The 20,793-nt window shown below is 40.1% G+C and overlaps 1 protein-coding gene across 1 annotated transcript; it reads right to left on the bottom strand.

Moving 5' to 3' along the window:
* Window positions 1-20,571, bottom strand: PRR11 (proline rich 11). Its single transcript, XM_032429163.1, has 10 exons — window positions 20,524-20,571; window positions 11,116-11,248; window positions 9,775-9,925; window positions 9,411-9,533; window positions 6,709-6,948; window positions 5,000-5,098; window positions 4,523-4,635; window positions 2,808-2,867; window positions 2,622-2,718; window positions 1-938 (listed from the first exon to the last, which is right to left on the bottom strand). The coding sequence occupies exons 2-10, from the start codon at window positions 11,241-11,243 to the stop codon at window positions 870-872; spliced, it is 1,080 nt and encodes a 359-aa protein (XP_032285054.1). The 5' UTR covers window positions 11,244-11,248; window positions 20,524-20,571; the 3' UTR covers window positions 1-869.
* Between the last annotated feature and the right edge of the window lie 222 nt (window positions 20,572-20,793).

Genomic DNA, 20,793 nt, shown 5'->3' with positions numbered 1-20,793 from the left:
AAAATCCAGTGAGGTGTGCATTATTACTGTTACTGAAGCTATAGGCTATTGAGGACAGGAATTAGGTCTCACAGAGAATCTGCTATGGACTTCAGATAATCCTTGGCAGGCCACTGTGGAAAATACAAGGTTCATGTTGAGATCCTCATAAAACTTAAAATAAGCTGCATGAATGTGGACAGAAAATATCAAAGAAAGGAATATCTTAGACTTCAGTGAACCAGATATGACTACCTAAATATCATTTCTAACCACTAGAAATGGTACATTCTAATTTTTAAGTTATATTGGACATTTTACTTCAAATCCATTTGGAAAATAATTGGGTTGGGATGGAGGACGGTCTTACCTCTTAACTGTTTACAGTAAACAGAAATCAAATCTAGAGGATCTTTTTTACTGATCGAGTCTGTAGCACTTAGTGAATGCATTAGCTTTACAGGCTGAAATACTTTTCTTTTTAATTACCTGAGAATACTCAAGGAGAATGGGAATCGGGTTATTTCATTTTATTTTTTAAGGAATCAGGTTATTAATGTCAAAACTGCACCTACTGAGTATAAATTTGTTATCTAGTTAAATTTGAACAACCTCTCCAACCTAAATTGGGTAATTCCAGAATAAACATCACTTTGGGGAATGCATTTTCCCATCTGTTCTCTTATTGATCATGCAAACTAAAAAAATACCCAAATACCCACTTTATACCACAGTATGTATGGGGGCTCTGTACATACTTTAATTCTTCAAATGGAATTATATATTAGTATAATTATTTATACACACCCTACTACATTAAAAAAAAAGGGTCGGGGTGATTTTATCTGTGTATTTTATGGATCATCATGTGGTGTCAGGCAGAGTTGGCATCAGTTTTGTTCATCAAAGCTGCTTGTAGAAAGCGGTAGAGTTTGAGCTGGGCTTCTAGGGTGAGCCATCTATGAAAAAAAAAAGGGTCCCAATTATAATATGAATTATGTTCCTGTGGCCAACACAGATCTCCTTGCTCACTAACAGAATCCAGATTTTGTGCAGGGCAGCAATACAGCCAGACTCTAAAAACCCCTTTTCCCAGTTTTTCTGATATAATTAGAAGGTGGATAGCACCTGTTTAAAGAGAAGAGGGATAACTTAGCTAGCATACCCTTTTGTCCTTTGCCTTTCTCCTTATCTTGCCTAGAATGTGGACACTGGGCTTCAGGAGGTGTAGGCATTCTTTACCATGAGGATAAAAGCCACACATTAAGGATGGAAGAGCAGGGATGACATGTGAAGCTGCTGTCCCAGTTATGGGCTGCCTACTTCCCAAAGGAATATGCAGGTAAGAAAAATAAGCCCCTACTTGGTCAAGCCACAATGGTCAGATTTTTGTTACCTAATGCAAAAGCAAATTTTGTTACCAAATGCAAAACCTAACTAATACAGTTGCTTCAGACTTAAAGGAAAAAGGAAGCCTAAGGACAGGGGTGGGGAAGGGGGAGGGTCATTTTATGTTGAACAACAGTTTTTAAAAAACTTCCTCCTACTAAGTGGATTTTGGTGAATACCTCATATGGCAGATATCTTTTCTAGGATTTTTTATGTTGTTGCTCAATATGTGTGCAAAGTGTCAGCAGAGAAGTCCGTGGTGTGTCTCTATCTCCAGAGGGAGATGGAAATACAAGTTTCATAGCCAAAGGGGCCAGCAGCCCTGTGTCCCAGCACTCTAGTAGGAGTGGCAGAAGGGTGGCTACTCCCCACAGATCCAGTGACAGAAGTGAACAGGGAGATGACAGACAAAAGGGTTTGGAAGAAATCACATCAGGCCCCACTGATATACTACATTTTGGTGTATGGGTCATACGTGTAGGTGACAAAGAAGAAAGCTGCCGAGACCTTTTCCTATCAACTGCACGATCTGCTCCCTATCTATATCTCCATCCCTGTCTTTCACCACTGTCAGACTTGCTCTCTCTGTTACAGCTGCTTTGGCCCCTTTTCAGTTTCTCAGTTAGGCCATGATCCCTCCACCATAAGACCCTTGCATATACTGTTCTTTTTGCCTGGAGCTCTTTCTTCCCAGACATCCATGGTGGGCACACCACCTTATCCCATAGGTACCCTTCCCAGTTAACACCTATTCATCCTTCAAGTCTCACTTCATCACTTCCTAAGGGAATCCTTCCTAGATCACCCAGGCTAGATAAAGTTCCTCTATGGGTTCCCACAGAACTCTGTTCCTTTCCTTTATAGTACTTATCTCAGTGTAGAATTATACAAATATGTGATTATTTGACTAATGTCTATTTCCCCACTAGGCTAAAAGCTCCAACACAGTAAATCCAGGTCTGTTTTTGCTTACCACCGTATCCCTAGTACTCTAGGAGAGTGCCTGGCATATGGGAAGTGCTTAATAAATACTTATCTAAAGGAATTAACAAAACCAGACATTCATGGTTAAAGTAGAGATAATAATGTTAGCTATGTCACAGAATTTTATAAAGCCTAAATATGAAAGTGTTTTGTAAAGCATAAGGTGCCATTTAAAAATTATTATAAGAAAGATCCTTTGGATTATATGATTCTAAATAAATGATTTTGAAGAAAAGGAAACTTTTTTTTTTTTTCCTCTAAAGGCTTACCTGAAACTTTCTCCTCAAGGCCCGGGTCATTACTGGAGTCAGCCCAGTTCCTGTTTCCATATTTTCTTTATTGGTAAGTGGGGTTCCACCTGGGCTCCTGCAAAGGTACTGACAATATTAGAAGCTGTGTTTTATGCTAACTTTTCAAATGGATTTAGAAAGCATAAAGATAAGAGAGTGTATTACCTCTCTACATCAACTTTTCTAAGTAGTTTCCGCAGATCTATTTGGCTTTTACCAGGGGTACTGATGAAATAAAGATATAAAAGTTAGAGCTTGCCAGACTTTATCATCTTTCCCAAAGCAAAGCAGCCATTTCTATAGGCAATGTCCTAGAAAGTAGTTCTATTTGTTACATTAAAAAATAGCAGCAGAGGGGCGCCTGGCTGGCTCAGTCAGTACAGCGTGTGACTCCTGATCTCGGGGTCGTGAGTTCAAGCCCCTCATTGGGCGCGGCGCCTACTTAAAAACAAAAATAGCTATAGATGCTGATAAGAGCATAAGGTGACATAATTGTCCTAATAAGTAATAAGTAATACATCTTGACTCAGTAATTATACATATAAGAATCCATCTTAGAGAAAGACTCAGCTATGCACACAGATGGTGGACAAGGATGTTCACTGAAGAGTTAGAAATAAAAAAATCATAAACAACGTAAATGTCTCAAAACAGGAGTTTATCTATGAAATTTGCATATAATGTACTGTATATACAGAAAAAGTCAAAATGATGCTTTAAAGTGATTTTTAATAAGATGGGGGAAAGTTCTTGACACATTAAACGGGAAAAGCCTTAACTGTATGTACGGTATGATTACACACAGGTACACAAACACGTACGCATGTGTGCACACACACATGATTTCACCAATTCCAAGACATACTAGTTTTCATATTTTATTATTTCTGAAATTGGGCTGCTTTAAAAATTCTTTTTTTTTTCTTCCTTTTTTAAGTAATCTCTATCCCCAACATGGGACTCAAACTCATGACCCAAAGATCTTCTGACTAAGCCAGCCAGGTGCCCCTAAAAAAATTCTTTTTTTTTTTTTTTTTTAAAGATTTTATTTATTTATTTGAGAGAGAGAGAATGAGAGACAGAGAGCATGAGAGGGAGGAGGGTCAGAGGGAGAAGCAGACTCCCTGCCGAGCAGGGAGCCCGATGCGGGACTCGATCCTGGGACTCCAGGATCATGACCTGAGCCGAAGGCAGTCGCTTAACCAACTGAGCCACCCAGGCGCCCCCCTAAAAAAATTCTTGATATTATTTCTTTTCCTCCCAAATCCATTTATTTTTATTTTATTTTATTTTATTTTATTTTATTTTATTTTATTTTTTAAGTAATCTCTGTGCCCAGCTTGGGGCTCGAGCTCACAACCGGAGATTCGAGAGTCACATGCTCCACTGACTAAGCCAGCCGGGCGCCCCTGAGCCAACCCTGCCCCCAAATCCACTATTAAATCAATGGTGTATCGTATAATAAACAGCATCATGAAATGGAAATAATAGAGTAGATACCTACACAAAGACTAGAATGATAAACAACAGTATGTTAATAATAGCTATCTTCAATCATACAGTTATTTGAATGATTTTTTCTTTTTTTAAAATTTTTTTAAAGATTTTATTTATTTATTTGAGAGAGAGAGAGAGAGAGAGAGAGAGACAAGCAGGGGGAGGGGCAGAGGGACAAGCAGACTCCCCTCTGAGATCATGACCTGAGCTGAAGGCAGATGCTTAACTGACTGAACCACCCAGGGGCCCCCATTTTCTTCTTTAAACTTTTCTGTGGATTTCCAGTTTTCTACAATGAGCATATATAACCTTTAAAGTTAGAGATAAGCAAAAAAATCATTCTTTTAAGTAACAATAGAGCATAACACAGTGTGGTTCCTTACATCAAGACATTTGTAACTCGAGTTGATAGCACTTTGGAGTTGGGCTTCAGGGTGACACGCTGCAGGTCAGAGACAGTAACTAGTGGATTCTGTGCCTTTGGTGATGGTACAAGCTTTAATCACAAAATGAGACAGTATCAAAAACACACTTAAAAATATCATTCAAAATGTAAACATGCTGCAACAATGAAGACTTGAATGCTGAGTATGTGTAAGATAATATCCACTACTCAATTTTTATTTCAAAGCTTCAAAGTATGTCTCTACTTCTTTAGACTAATGGTTGGTAGATAAAACTGCCTAATTAAATAATTTTGGGATCTACACATTTTGTTGAGGAGATCCAAAACTACTCAAATAAAACATCAAATACTTACCTCAGAATGGCTTCTGTACATGAGACTTATGTTTATTTTCCAGAAAGGGACAACCAGGTTAAAAGCTGAAAGATCATGTGTATGGTCAGTGACATCTTACCTCCTTCCTTTCATCAAAACACTGTGTCTTCTTTAATTTCACAGTCAGTAGATCTTCAACTGTTATCTGCATGGGTCCCTCTTTTTTTAATGGTCCAGCCTTAAAATACATGGAGAGGTTAGAATTCCAATTGTAACCAGGATATCTAGTCAAATGCAAATCCAAATCTAGTTTTATTTTATTTTATTTTATTTTAAAGATTTTATTTATTTATTGGACAGAAAGAGACACAGTGAGTGAGGGAACACAAGCAGGGGGCGTGGGAGAGGGAGAAGCAGGCTTCCCGCTGAGCAGAGAGCCTGATGCAGGGCTCGATCCCAGGACCCTGGGATCATGACCTGAGCTGAAGGCAGATGCTTAACGACTGAGCCACCCAGGTGCCCCCAATCTAGTTTTTAAAACTCATTTAAAAACTAACTCTTATTTGCCCTAGGAGCCTATCAAATTCTTTTCATTCAAACAAGAATGATCCTGTTTTTAGTACCCATGGATGCTACTGCTATTGTATTCATCAAAAGGTAAGGCTTTGACAATAAATAAGAGATGGGCCAGTTCCCTGCAACTATGCATCTTCCTCAGGAGTCATGATAATAAGACAGGAGTTGAAGGAGTTCCTCATATCAAGGTGAAGTTTTGCTTGAATTACCTAAAAAGTTGACTCAGTTCCCGGAGAACAAGAATGTACAGTCAGAGGGATATGCATTATGGCAAACATAATAATAGGCTCTGGATTTAACCCAGCCAATTTATTTATTTATTTTTTAAAGATTTAATTTATTTATTTGACAGAGAGAAAGACAGTGAGAGAGGGAGCACAAGCAGGGGGAGTGGGAGAGAGAGAAGCAGGCTTCCTGCCGAGCAGGGAGCCCGATGCGGGGCTCGATCCCAGGACCCTGGGATCATGACCTGAGCCAAAGGCAGACGCTTAACGACTGAGCCACCCAGGCACCCCTAACCCAGCCATTTTATCTATCTATCTATCTATTTATTTAAAAAAGATTTTATTTATTTATTTATTTATTTATTTGACAGAGAGAGACACAGCGAGAGAGGGAGCACAAGCAGGGGGAGTGGGAGAGGGAGAAGCAGGCTTCCTACCGAGCAGGGAGCCCAATGTGGGGCTCGATCCCTGGACCCTGGGATCATGACCTGAGCCGAAGGCAGACGCTTAACGACTGAGCCACCCAGGCACCCCTAACCCAGCCATTTTAAACCAGATGTATCTGGAGTGAAAATTCAGCAGATTTTTAAACAGGGTCATGCTGATCTTAGTGATTCACAAATATTCCCTTGGTGGATAAGTAATTAATGGAGACTGGTCCTTCAGCCTAATGACATTATACTTTAGGATCCACCAACTCTTTTTATTCTGACTTTACTCATTAAGCCACCTTCTGTTCTTAATTTGGTTTCCCAGGGAGGTTTTTCTTTTGGTAAAAAGATATTCTGAGAAGCCATTAGGAATATTCTGATCTACTGGCTTTCATTCATTTATCCTTGAAAAAAAAAATCACTTTTCTTTCTAAATCCAGTTCCTACAGGACTGAGTTTTTAAAAACATAATCACTGACATAATTAGGATATGGAATCAGAAAAAAAAAAAATGCAGCTTTCCTCTCAAAGCCCTTAGCGTCATCTCAAAAGGCCACCTTGCTTTACTCCTACATTTGACACTGGCCAAAACACATCATTACGAGGTTGTTTCCTACCTGAAGTGCTTTAGTGCCATCAGATCTTCTGAGCAGCACAGGTGCTGTAGGCGGTGGTGGCGGAGGCAGAGGAGGAGGTGGGGGGGGTGGTGGCGGAGGCACAGGTGGAAGGTGGCTGGCTGGCTGTGGCAGAGTGGGAGGAAGTACAGCCCGAGATTCTCCAGGGGTGGTTAGCACACAGGCGGGCACATTTGTAAATGTTTGACCACAGCTTGGGCAGGAAGATTTTTCCAAGACAGTCTGTAAGAAAACATTACATTTAGCAAACGAATAGCAGATTAATTTGGTTCTTGTGGCTCAGAGTCATCGGGATAATAGCTACCATGTATTGAATGCTTTCTCAGTATACTACGTGTTTTTTAATATTTTCTCATTTATCGCAAGCCCATTCGCTCACTCATTCGTCCACTCGCGTATGTGTGTGTGCAATATGCCAGGCACTGTGGGTACGGTGTGCACCCTGTCTGTGACGTCATGGAGCTGACAGTCTGGTAAGGAAGGCAGACATTAAACACACACACACCCAGAACAAGACAAAATAATGCTTCGGTGCAAACAATGAAGTGTGCTGTGAGCATGAATAGTGAGAAACCTGGAGAGAGATATTTAGCCATAATCTCAAGGATGAATTGCAATTTATCAGGTCTCAAGGGAGATAAGGTCTGGGGAAAGAGAGTCCCCGCCCCTCCCTCCCCAAATTCATATGTTGAAGCCCTAACCCTAGTCCCTCAGGATGCCTTTGGAGATAGGGCCTTTAAAGAGGTGATTAAGTTAGAACGAGGCCGTTAGAGTGGGCTGTCATCCAATTTGACTGGTGTCCTTATAAAAAGGAGAAATTTGAACATACAGGAGAAACATCAGGGATGTGTGTGTAGAGACAAGACCATCTGAGGACACAGTGAGAAGGCAAGCCGAAGGAGAGAGGCCTAAGAAGAAACTAACTCTGCCAACACCTGGATCTCAGACTTTTAGCCTCTAGAACTGTGGGAAAATAAATTTCTGCTATGTAAGCCACCCAGTCCATGCCACTTTGTTATGGCAGCCCTGGGAAATGAAAAATAACCCTGCGGAATAAGATGGTGTATTAGTTTCCTATGGCTTCTTTATCAAATTATCACAAATTTGGTGGCTTAAAACAATTGAAATTCATTTTTTCACAGTGCTGGAGGCTAGAAGTCTAAAATCAAGATGACAGCAGGGCTGTGCTACCTCCCAAGGCCCTAGGGAAGAATCTGTTCCCTGCCTCTTCCTGTTTTTGGTAGCTGTGGTCATTCCTGAGCTTGAGACTACATCACTCCAATCTCTGCTTGTGCTCCCACTGCTCCTCCTCTCCTCTGTGTGTGCTCTGCTCTCTCTCTTATAAGGACATTTGTCATTGGATTTAGGGTCCACTCAGATAATAGAGTATGATCTCCTCATTTCAAAATCCTTAACTTAAGGGGCACCTGGCAACTCTTGATCTCGCGGTCATGAATTCAAGCCCCATGCTGGGTGTAGAGATTACTTAAGATAAAAAATCCTTAACTTAATTACATGGGCAAAGACCCTTTCCCCAAATAAGGTCATATTTATAGGTTTCAGGGATTAGGACTTGGACATATCTTTTGGAGGCCACCGATTCAGCCCACCAAAGATGATATCATCCTCATTTTTAGAAGAGGAAACTCAGGCCTAGATGAGTGAGGTGATTTGCCTCTCTTCCTGTCTGATTCATCTTGAGGTACATATTCTGGGACAAGGGTGTAATCCCAGAAGCTTCACTGCAAACCAACAAGTGCAATGTTTATTTTTTGAGTTTTAGGCATTGAGAATAGAGGCCTTGCTTAGGGGAGTTTGGAGACAATGGATATTTATGGCTTTTTCTGCCTCTATCAGTCAAGAAAATAGAAATCATCCTGAGTATTTAAAAGAGGGTGAAGGTAGGGGCGCCTGGGTGGCTCAGTCATTAGGCGTCTGCCTTTCGGCTCAGGTCATGATCCTGGGGTCCTGGGATCAAGCCCCACATCGGGCTCCCTGCTCCGTGGGAAGCCTGCTTCTCCCTCTCCCACTCCCCCTGCTTCTGTTCCCTCTCTCACTGTCTCTCTCTTTCAAATAAATAAATAAAATCTTAAAAAAAAAAAAAAAAAGAGGGCGAAGGTAATGTGGGAGAGTTGGTTACACTGATGGTGAAAGAGCTGAAAACACACAGGGAACATTGAGGCAGCCCAGAGATTAGCAACAGCAAAAAGCCATGAATACCCTGAGGCTGGAGGGGAACAGGGAAGAGCAGTATAACCAGATCTCTAGAGGTGGGTTAACCCAGACAATCAAGAAACATGGTAGACTTACCTGGAGGGAGCTGGAGTGAGGGAGATAACAATAATCATCACTGGAGAAATTGCCCAATGGAGAGAACAAAGGGGAAAAACACACTCCCTCCATACGGCCACCAGTCTCTCATCAGTGTCTCCCATTAGCCAAGCACAACCAGAACCAGGTGACACGGAGCTTGGGACACACAGTCTGCATGGGTTAACCCCAGTGCAGTGCAGAGCAGAGCCTTGAAGCCTAAGGAATAGATCTGTGGGCAAACAGGCCCAAGACTAGCACCTGCCTGTAGCCATTCCTCCTTCTGGTAAAAGCAGCATGCTGGTATTCCTATGGGGGATGACCCCTGCCCTCCCTCTCTGATTCCGGATTTCTTTTTATTTAACAATACCAACCTTCAGTGTTTCCTGGAGCTTGCATAATTCACTTTCCAAAATGCAAAACCGTTGTTTTAGACTGTGAAGTTCTCGATGGCAGAAACGGGATGGAAAGACGGTGTCTTTCAATACTTCTAAACTCTGAAATTCAAAATTAAACAAGCCTGAAATCTATAAGTAACATGATCAGGACAAGAAAAAAGAGAGAAAAAAGCGGTTTGATGTATGTTTTACAGAAGCAAAGGCCTATATGACCCCATAATTTCATCTTACCTGAGCTTAGCTTTAGTGTTGTGCTGACCTGAGCACACACACATGCGAACACACATACCAAGTATGCAGAAAAACCATATTGCTGAAAACGGGTATGTCAAACCCATACCTGGGCCATGCAGTTCTGGCACCAACTATATATAGACCACACTCTATTTGTCCAAAGTTTTACAGTATCTTTGATATTGGGAAATCTGAAGTTCCAGGGTGGTCTTAGCCGGCTTCTGCTAAGGGATATATCTGCTGAAGGAATAACCACTCTGTAGGAAAAACAAAACCAAACCAATAAAAAACTCCTGAGTTGGATTAACAGCTCTATTTATTTATTTATTAAAGTATTTTTTTTTAAAGATTTTATTTATTTATTTGACACAGAGAGAAAGAGCATAAGCAGGGGGAGCAGCGGAAGAAGAGGGAGAAGCAGACTCCCCACTGAGCAGGGAGCCCGATGTGGGGCTCAGTCCTAGGTCCCTGGGATCATGACCTGAGCCAAAGGCAGACGAGCCCCATATCTGGCTCTGCACTCAGTGGGAGTCTTGCTTGGGATTCTCTCTCACCCTCTGCCCCTCCCCTCACTTGCTCTCTCTCTCTCAAATAAATCTTTTTTTATTATTATTTCTTAAAGATTTTGTTTATTTATTTGACAGAGACACAGTGAGAGAGGGAACACAAGCAGGGGGAGTGGGAGAGGGAGAAGCAGGCTTCCCGCCGAGCAGGGAGCCCGATGCGGGGCTCGATCCCAGGATCTGGGATCATGACCTGAGCCGAAGGGAGCTGCTTAACCGACTGAGCCACCCAGGCGCCCCTCAAATAAATAAATCTTTAAAAAATAAAATAATAGGGGCGCCTGGGTGGCTCAGTCGTTAAGCGTCTGCCTTGGCTCAGGTCATGACCCCAGGGTGCTGGGATCAAGCCCCGCATCTGGATCCCTGCTCAGCAGGAAGCCTGCTTCTCCCTCTCCCACTCCCCCTGCTTGTGTTCCCTCTCTCGCTGTGTCTCTCTCTGTGAAATAAATAAATAAATAAATAAATAAATAAATAAATAAATAAAATCTTTAAAAATATATATATTTTATTTATTTATTTGGGGGGGAGGGGCAGAGGGAGGGAGAAGCAGACTTCCTGCTGAGCAGGGGGCCCAGGAGAGGACCCTGGGATCATGACCTGAGCTGAAGCCAGATGCTTAACCAACTGAGCCACCCAGGCACCCCTAAACTCTTAAAACAATGATCACCACATAAAGTTTAGAATGCTCAGTCAAAATTTAATTTCTGATGAGGGATGAACAATATTTTAGTGTAAGTATCCTGTAAATGTTGCATGGGACAATATTAAAAAATATTTTTTATCTGAACTTTAAATTTAATTGGGCATTCTTTGCTAAATCTGGTGACCCTGTCCTTAACGGATCAGATTTTTAGTATTTTTTCTTTTCCACACTTACGCCTTACCTTTCTGGTGAGGGTGGCGGAGGAGGAGGTGTAATTAGCTTGGACTGAAAGTGAGAGGCTTCTCTTTTTTTGAATAATCTTTTTGCTTTGGCTTTTAGCTTTCTTCTTCGTTGCTTGAACTTGGGCATGATTTCTGTAGAGAAAAATTTTTTTTTACATTTTTTATTTTAGAATAATATATACATATAGAAAATGTAAAAATCTTAACTGTACAGTTCAATGAATTATCAAAGTGAACACACCCTTCTAACCACCATTTGGTTAGGAAATGGATCGCTACCAGCATCCCAGAAGTCCCCTGAAGTGAAGAAAAATTTAAATCCAGATTTAAAGTTTCTTTAGAGACTTGGCTTTGGCATTACGTCGCTCTCTAATTTTGTTTTGCTTGTCTTGCTTTTCTTCATTAAGTCAAGTGTATTTCCATTTCTTGTAAGAGAGAAAAATGGCTATAGTTGGGTTATGGTCAGTTATTAAAAGAAGTTTCTTTCCAGTAACATTTACTGAGCACCCACTGTGATAGATGGAGTTGGTAGAGGAAGAAACAAATTTAACCATTGAATGTCCATTTGCTTTTGGGCACCTTCACATACACTTTCTCAGTGAATCCTCACTACCCTGCAAGATTTTATCCCCGAGGAAGAGGATTTTTACTCCCATTTTTACATTAAGAATAAACTGAGACATAGAAGGATTATATGATTTGCCAGTGTAATGCAGTAAATAAATCTCCAAAGACCGTGTTCTTTCTAACACTCTGTGGTGCAAAAGTTGATTAAATAGGTGATATACAATGTAATAGCAGTTACCCCAAATATTTCAAAACATTTATTTTAAAGCATTTTAAAACACTATCTAGTGTATTTAGATTTTAATCTAGATCCTTTTCTGAAGAAAATTAAGTCAGAGCTAGTTTGATATGAAGAAGAGCTTTGCTGGTTGCTGTTGTTGCTACCTGAGGAACAAAGATGTCATTATTCAAGTAGCAGAACTAAAAATGGTCTCAAGGGCTGGGCCTCCTTCCCTTCAAACTCACATTTGAATAGGAACAATTGGCCTTTAAAATACACATTCATTCCACTTTTGTTCACCCAGAAACCTTTCAATACTTGGTATGCAGGTCTAGGCTTGCTCAGCTTTCAGATTGCACTGGCTGAAGAACCTCCGTTTTTAACTGGCTGTGGGTTGTGAAAACTCCGAAGTGGCTTACTGCAGTTCCAAGAGCTTTGGTCTTGCAGAGGGTACCCCTAATGGCAATGGGTGACAGTGCATATTATCAACAGCCCTTCTAGGAGGAAGGGTTCTCAGTAGCATCTTATTGAACTAATGCCAGGTCTCAAACTAACAGTTTTCCTTAATTGTTCTTACAGACATGGGAGATATGCCAAAAAATAGTTAGCTGACTTCACTTGTATTATATCACTTCTTCCTGCTGAAATAACGAAAGAAGTCTAAGCAGGGATTATTAAATTACAAAGGATATCTAAAGGATTCATTGATTTTTTTAAAAAAACTTAACACAAAACTAAAATACTCTGAATGAAGATGTTTAGGAGAGCCTCAGAGGAAGCAGCAATCTTGCTGTTGCCTGAAAAAAAAGATTAAACCTCATCAAATCCATACCCACGATTCTCTATGGAGAGATGTCACTGAGAACCTCTACCCAAGGTCCAGAGTTCACTGGGTGAAATCCCCAGAATCTGAGACTTCCATGGTAACCTCTTCTTCCATGTCTTCCATCTGCCCCTATGCAACCCTCCCCGCTTCTGTTCCCTCTCTCCCTTTGATGTCTTTTGTTAGACATCATACTGACACAGAAAAGTGGCCTCCTGCCTCTTTTTTCCCCCTATATTCACCAATCCCTCAGTTAGAAAAACAGACTTCAGAAAGGAGCTGGACATTCTGCTTTAAACTTGGTAGATTGGCTCCATACCTTTCTCTCCACTCCAATGGTGTGCTGGGGCTGGCAACAACTGATATATTTTCAGGAAGTCTGTGAGTTAGTTTTTAAACCCATCCACCATTAAAATTAAATTATATAAACTTATAATTAGATAATTTATATTTAAGATGGTAATAAAGGGGAGCCTGGGTGGTTCAGTTGGTTAAGGGTCTGCCTTTGGCTTGGGTCCTGATCTCGTGGTCCTGGGATTGAGTCCCACATCGGGCTCCTTGCTCAGCGGAGAGCCTGCTTCTCCCTCTGCCTGCCGCTCCCCTTGCTCATGCTCTCTCTCTCTCTCTCACTCATGCTCTGACAAGTAAATAAATAAAATTAAAAAAAAAATAAAATGATAATAAATATGATGCAAAACTCATCACTTCCTAATGATTTTACTATTATCTATGCTCTTGCCGTTGTTTACCTTACTGTATCTATATAGTGAAAATGCTATAAAATGCTCATTTCTTTCCAATTCCACATTCAGTGACTTCATGTTGAAAACTTGAAATTGGCTGTGATGGGAGTATTTACACCATGGATATTATAAAACACCACAAATCAGGGCTTGATTCATTATGTTGTTGATTGTTAAGAGAGTGATAAAGAAAATGTTAATAATGCAGATCACATTTAAAAGCATATCTTGGGGGCACCTGGTTCGCTCAGTTGGTTAAGCATCTGCCTTCGGCTCAGGTCATGATCCCAGGGTCCTGGGATCGAGCCCCATGACCAGCTTCCTGCTCAGCAGGGAGTCTGCCTCTCCCTACCCCATCCCCCCTGCTCATGTGTGTGCACAGTCTCTCTCTCTCTTTCTCTCAAATAAGTAAATAAAATCTTTTTAAAAAGTGTGTATCTTTTCTGTAGTTGTTACATTGTAAAAAGCATAAAATAATTGAGGAATATTCCGGTATTTGAAAATGATTATTCGATTCATCAAAGAAGTTGCTTACATAATTGAAATGAAGTTCCAATATAAATCTTTGGTTCACTTTATCTTATTCTATAGAGTAAATGAAAAGATCAACTGACATTCCTATCAGGACTATACTTGTTTATAAATTGGAACCATAGCAGGGCACCTGGGTGGCTCAGTCCGTTAAGTGTTCAACTTTTGATTTCGGCTCAGGTCATGATCTCCGGGTTGTGAGATCAAGCTCCAAGTGGGCTCCACGCCCAGCACACAGTCTGCTTGAGGTTCTCTCCCTTCTCCTCTGCCCCTCCCCTCTCTTGCTCTCTCTCTCTCTAAAATAAATAAATAAATAAAATCTTAAAAAAAGTAAATTGGAACCATAGATTGGCTACAGATACAAGAAGTCTGTAAAAATCAACAATAGTATTCTCTGAGAATCAACTGTATGTGAAATTTATAAGAACATTATAGGGGCACCTGGCTGGCTCAGTCATTAGAGCATGTGATACTTGATCTCAGGGTTGTGAGTTCAAACCACATGTTGGGTATAGAACTTACTTAAAAAAAAGCATTATATATATTTTATTATTGTTTATAAATTTTTTTATTTCCTGTTATTAGTAAATTTATAATAAAATTATGCATATGTATCTATTAAACATTTATTAGCACATTATTGGTCCAATCCCTTCTGAAACATAATAAAAAAAGGCAGTAAAGGAGTGGTGAATATATTTCTCTTTCTTTCTTTTTTTAAAGATTTTATTTATTTATTTGACAGAGAGATACAGTGAGAGAGGTAACACAAGCAGGGGGAGTGGGAGAGGGAGAAGCAGGCTTCCCACCAAGCAGGGAGCCTGATGTGGAGCTCGATCCTAGCACCCTGGGATCATGACCTGAGCCAAAGGAGCCGAAGGCAGACGCTTAATGACTGAGCCACCCAGATGCCCCCCAAATTTTAATTTTTTTATTATTTATTTATTTTTTAAAGATTTTATTTACTTATTTGACAGAGAGAGAGAGACAGCAAGAGAGGGAACACAAGCAAGGGGAGTGGGAGAGGGAGAAGCAGGCTTCCCGCGGAGCAGGGAGCCCGATGTGGGGCTCGATCCCAGGACCCTGGGATCATGACCTGAGCCGAAGGCAGACACTTAATGACTGAGCCACCCAGTGGCCCCAAAATTTTTATTTTTTTTAAGAAATCTCTACACCCAAGTTGAAGTTGAACTTACAACCCCAAGATCAAGAGTCACACATTTGACCGACTGAGCCAGCCAGGTGCCCCAAGGAATGGTGAGTATAACATAATGTATAGAGTTGTCAAATCACTACATTGTACACCTGAAGCTAATGTAGGTTTGAGTGTCAGCTCTACTTCAATTAAATTAAAAAAAAAAAAAAAAAGAGGGGTGCCTGGGTGGCTCAGTTGGTTGAACATCCACCTCTTGATCTTAGCTCAGGTCTTGATCTCAGGGTCATGAATTCAAGCCTCACATTGGGCTCCACACTGGGCATGGAGTCTACTTAGAGAGAGAGAGAGAAAGAAAGAAAGAGATAGAGAGAGAAAGAAAGAGAGAGAGAAAGAAAGAGAGAGAGAGAAAGAAAGAAAAGAAAGAAAGAAAGAGAAAGAAAGAAAGAAAGAAAGAAAGAAGGAAGGAAGGAAAGAAAAGGGAAAAGAAAAGAAAAAAGAAAAAAGAAAAAAGAAAGAAAAGGAAAGAAAAGAAATAGTATTGTAAGCATGTTATTTAGAAACATTGAAATAGGGGCGCCTGGGTGGCTCAGTCATTAAGCATCTGCCTTCGGCTCAGGTCATGGTCCCAGGGTCCTGGGATCAAGCCCTGCATCGGGCTCCCTGCTCAGCGGAAAGCCTGCTTCTCCCTCTCCCACTCCCCATGCTTGTGTTCCCTCTCTGGCTGTGTCCCTCTCTGTCAAATAAATGAATAAAATCTTAAAAAAACAACAACAAAACAAAACACGGAGGTAAACACCTGAACAATTACAAGAATGGATAGCATTGCCCGTGGCAACTTGGAGTCAGGATTATAGAGAGATGATTCAGAAGACTGCCATCGTTTGTTTGTTTCTAACTATAATAAGCCCTGTAGTAGTATTTGACAGTTAACCTCTGGTATATATTATTAGCTAGAAAAATAGAGTACCATCATTCTGAAACTGGGCCTTCTCTTTCTCTTCTCACCCTTTCCTGGTGGTTGTTCCAATGCCCGTGCATTCAAATTTCTAAAGAGTCCTAAACAAGTTCATGTATGCCATTTTGGAGATTAGTTTTCTTTCTTTCTTTCTTTCTTTTTTTTTTAAAGATTTTATTTATTTATTTGACAGAGAGAGACACAGTGAGAGAGGGAACACAAACAGGGAGAATGGAGAGGGAGAAGCAGGTTTCCCGCTAAGCAGGGAGCCCGAGGCAGGGCTAGATCCCAGGACCCCGGGATCATGACCTGAGCCGAAGGCAGATCCTTAACGACTGAGCCACCCAGGCGCCCCTGGAGATTATTTTTCAATGAAAAAAAAATCTAGGAACTAAATCATATTTTCTCCCTTCTCTTCTCTCTCTCCCTGTGTGCGTGTGTGCGTGCGTGCGTGTGTGTGTGTGTGTGTGTGTGTGTGTGTCTGGTCTCTGGGTCATTGTTACTCTAATAACCTTCTAATTAACTACAGTAATTAATTGGCATATGCAGAGAATTGAGAGAATATGTCAAATCTGTCAGAGTAAAAAGGTACAGTCTGAGATAATTCCTAGATCAGTGTTCCATTCAAAAGTAATAACCGTGCTTCCAAAAATGAAAGATAATGAATTCCTACCTCAAAAAAAGACAGAGAACTCAACAAGCTAAAGTTTGTTATTATCATTGCTTTATTAAAAGCATTAGATATTCTGCAGAGGATACTTGTCTGAAAATATTTAACAGTGTTCCTCAAGGTTAAAACACATATACTTGTCCCCTTTCCAGAAGAGTTAGGAGACATACAAATTCTCTTTGCTGGACTAGGTGGGATTCCAACTACTAACACTAGATAGAAGCTCTTTTTTTTTCACGATTTTTTTTTTTTAAAGATTCACTTTATTTATTTGAGAGAGAGAGATAGAAAGCGCAAGATGGGGATGGGGCAGAGGGAGAGAATATCCAAGCAGACTCCAGCTGAGCATGGAGCCCGACTCCAGGCTGGATCCCACCAGCCATGAGATCAGGACCTGAGTCGAATCCAAGAGTCGACAGGCAACTGACTGAGCCACCTGGGCGCCCCTTTTTTCTCATGATTACTTAAAGCATTTTTCCTACTTTTTTATTGAAAAGTACTCTTCCTTTTTACCTGCCTTGTTTTGGAAGGAATTTAAGGCTGATTAAAAACAATCTGTACTATCACACACAAAAAGGTAGGTGAGGAAATTAGGATACTCTATTATAGAATAGAAAATATATAATATGTATTATATATTGCACTTATATACATATATTAATATACATGAATTAGAAATATTTATCTGATTAATTCATCCTGTCCCTTCTTTCTATCCCTCCCCTTTCTGTCCTGATTTCAGTTGCCTTTGCCATCTTTCCCATGTTTTATTTTTGCTATATAGTCTATTTCCCCTACTCTTTATTTTGAAAAATTTCAAACCTTGAGAAAAAAGAATTCAAGAAAAAAAAAAATAAATAATAAAAAAATAAAAAAAGATCATGCTAATTCTGGAAAAAAAATACTCATTATTCACCTAGATTCACCAATTGTTATCTGTTAACTTTCTTTCTGTATAGGTGTGTGTATAATATATATTACACACTATATGTATAATTTACATAATAAGTGTATGTAATATAAAAATTTATATTTTATATGATTTTATATATATTATACACATACACACCCCTAAACAGAAAGACAGCAAATGATGAATCTAGGTAAATAATGAGCATCAATTATACTATTTTTGTAAATTTTCACAAAGTTTGAAATTTTTCAAAATAAAAAATATGATAGATATACGTATATATAGATATATAACATATATATACACAAATAATAGTTTTTAGTTTTTGGCTGAGCAGAGTTAGTTGCAGACATCATGATACTTCACACCTAGATACTTCTACTGAGTTTCCAAACATGGACATGGACATTCTCCTACAAAAGCACAGTAAGAGTCAGGAAATATAAGCTTGATAGTATCTAAGAAACAGTCCATAATTACCCCAATCACCTCAATAATATCCTTTACAGCTGCTCTCTTTCCCTTTCCACACTGCATTTAACTGTAGTGTCTTTTTAGTCTCCCTTAATTCACAACAGTTCCCTAATCTTTTCATGTATTTGCCTTTCTTCCTATTTATATTTTTGAAGACTCCAGCCCAGTTGTTTTGGAAAACGTCCCTCAGTTTGAGTTTGTTTGAATATATTCCTCTAATGATTCTCCTGACTTCAGTCTTTCTCCTTGCCAATCATTTTCTACACAGTTATTATAGTTAGTTAAAAAAAAAAAAAAAAAAAATCCTGATATTCCCTTGCTTAAAAGTATTTAAAAATTCCAGGCACCTCGGTGGCTCAGCCGGTTGAGCGTCTGCCTTCAGCTCAGGTCATGATCCCAGGGTCCTGGGATCGAGTCCTGCTTCGGGCTCTCTGCTCATCGTCTGCTTTTCCCTCTGCTCCTCCCCCAGCTTGTGCTCTCTCCCTCACTCTGTCTCTCAAATAAATAAATAAATAAAAATCTTAAAAAAAAAGGTATTTGAAGATTCCTTTTCATCCCCTGGATAAACTAAATTCCTTACCATACCTTTCAAAGATTGTCACAGTTTAGTCTGATGGCCCTTTGCAGCCTCATCCCTTCTAGTGATTAGTGGTTTGTACTTCAGGTATGCCAAACACCAGATGCTGTTACTTTTTCTCACAGATATTTGTTGAATGCTGATAATGCACCATGGTTGGTAGGTGTGGTAGCTTTTGGGATACAATTCCAAACAAGGCCAACATAGTCTATGTCCTTATGGAATTTATACTAAATTGAAAATGTCAGGGGCGCCTGGGTGGCTCAGGCGTTAAGCGTCTGCCTTCGGCTCAGGTCATGATCTCCAGGTCCTGGAATCGAGCCCCTCATTGGGCTCCCCGCTCCGCGGGAAGCCTGCTTCTCCCTCTCCCACTCCCCCTGCTGTGTTCCCTCTCTTGCTGTGTCTCTGTCACATAAATAAATAAAATCTTAAAAAAAGAAAAGAAAATGTCATCTCTTTTGTGCTTCTATAGCACTTTATACACACTCTTATTATAACATTTATTGTATTGCATTGTAACTTTTGTTTGTGTATTTATCACCCAGCTGGACTGTGGGCTTTTCAAGGTTAGGATAAATTTTATTCATCTCTGTTTCCCTGGGACCAAAAGTGTAGCAGGCATTAAATAATTTTCATTCAATAAATGAATGAAATAAATCATTCCTGCTAAGTGTTAGCTAGCAAGGGATCTCTTTTTAAGTTAAGGAATATGCTTTACTACAATTACATTTTGTAAACTCTCTCAGTGAGGGAGGTTTTTAGTTCTTCAAATCATACACCTTCATATGGTTAAAGGATGGCTCCAAAACTATTTCCAGTAGGAAAATGCAATAAATAATAGGGCAAGAATTACTCTATATTATACATATATATATACTCTAGTTTATATATACATATATTATTCTATATTACTCTATTACTCAGTTGGCACTGCTGCTTCTATTAAAACTCCACCCAGTGACAAGTGCTTTTGGTCAGGGGGTACTTCCAAAACTGTGACAGCAACGGAAATAACAATTGCATTTCATTACCCTTTTCGTAAAACACATTTTAATGTAGGTTCTTACACTTTTCCATAAACAGCTTTCAGTCAATTAATCAATTTCCATTACTAGTTCATTACTCTTGAACATTCATAGGGTATTTCTGGTACTTTTTGTTTTACACAGTGCAACAATGCTTTTTTAGTTCCTGTCTTGTTTCTCTGAAGAGTTTGCAGCTCCCTAAAACGTAGTCCAACACAGTATTAGGCACAAGTAAACAGGGCACACTTTTAAAATTGACGCTCTCACAAAACTTCAGACGGTATTAAGAGCATATCAAGGAACATAGTAATATTGCCTGTCAAGAAATATATATTCTCAAGCTTTAACGTGCATAAGAATCACTGGGGGTGGGAGATCTTGTTAAAATTCATATTCTGATTCAGTGGGTCTGGGTGGAGTCCGATAATTTGCATTGTTAACAAGCGCCCAAGTGATGCAGATGCTGTTGGTCCCCGGACAACACTGAATAGCAAAGATCTAAAGGAATGTGCAGAAGGAAGGCAGATGCTTTGCTCCAAAACATATTTTGCTGAGCGTTAATTAAATACAAGTATGGTTAGGGTGGAGCCAGGCCGAGCACTTCTTACCCAACCTCAAACCTCCTCTTCCCAGTTTATCTCCCCGAGTCCAGCTAAAGTCCCCACCTCCGTAAATCTTAAGAACACAAGCAGCAAAGGCCCAGCTACTGAAGACGCGAGCCCAGGTTACAAAGGGAGATCTCCCTGCACTTACAAGTCTAAGAGCCCCGGTATAGATGGAGTCCGGGTAGAGGCCTCTCCTTCGCCATAAAGAAAGATTTAAAATTAAAACCTTATCATAGAGGGACCAATCATAGCAAAGGTCTCCCCATGATTCGCTCTCTGGGCAGTGTCGGAGCACAGTCTGGTTTGTGATTGGTTAGGAGGTCACCACGTGCTGGCCAATGAAAGCTGAGGCGCTACTTGTATGAATAAGTGGAAGGCGGGAGCGAAGGGGAGGAGAAGCAGGAGACCTAAGAAGGTG

The sequence above is a fragment of the Phoca vitulina genome, unplaced genomic scaffold, assembly GCF_004348235.1.
Source record: "Phoca vitulina isolate PV1807 unplaced genomic scaffold, GSC_HSeal_1.0 scaffold40, whole genome shotgun sequence".
Lineage (NCBI taxonomy): Eukaryota > Metazoa > Chordata > Mammalia > Carnivora > Phocidae > Phoca > Phoca vitulina.
The sequence above is the reverse complement of the archived record's forward strand: the minus strand, read 5'-3'. Positions and strand labels throughout refer to the sequence as shown.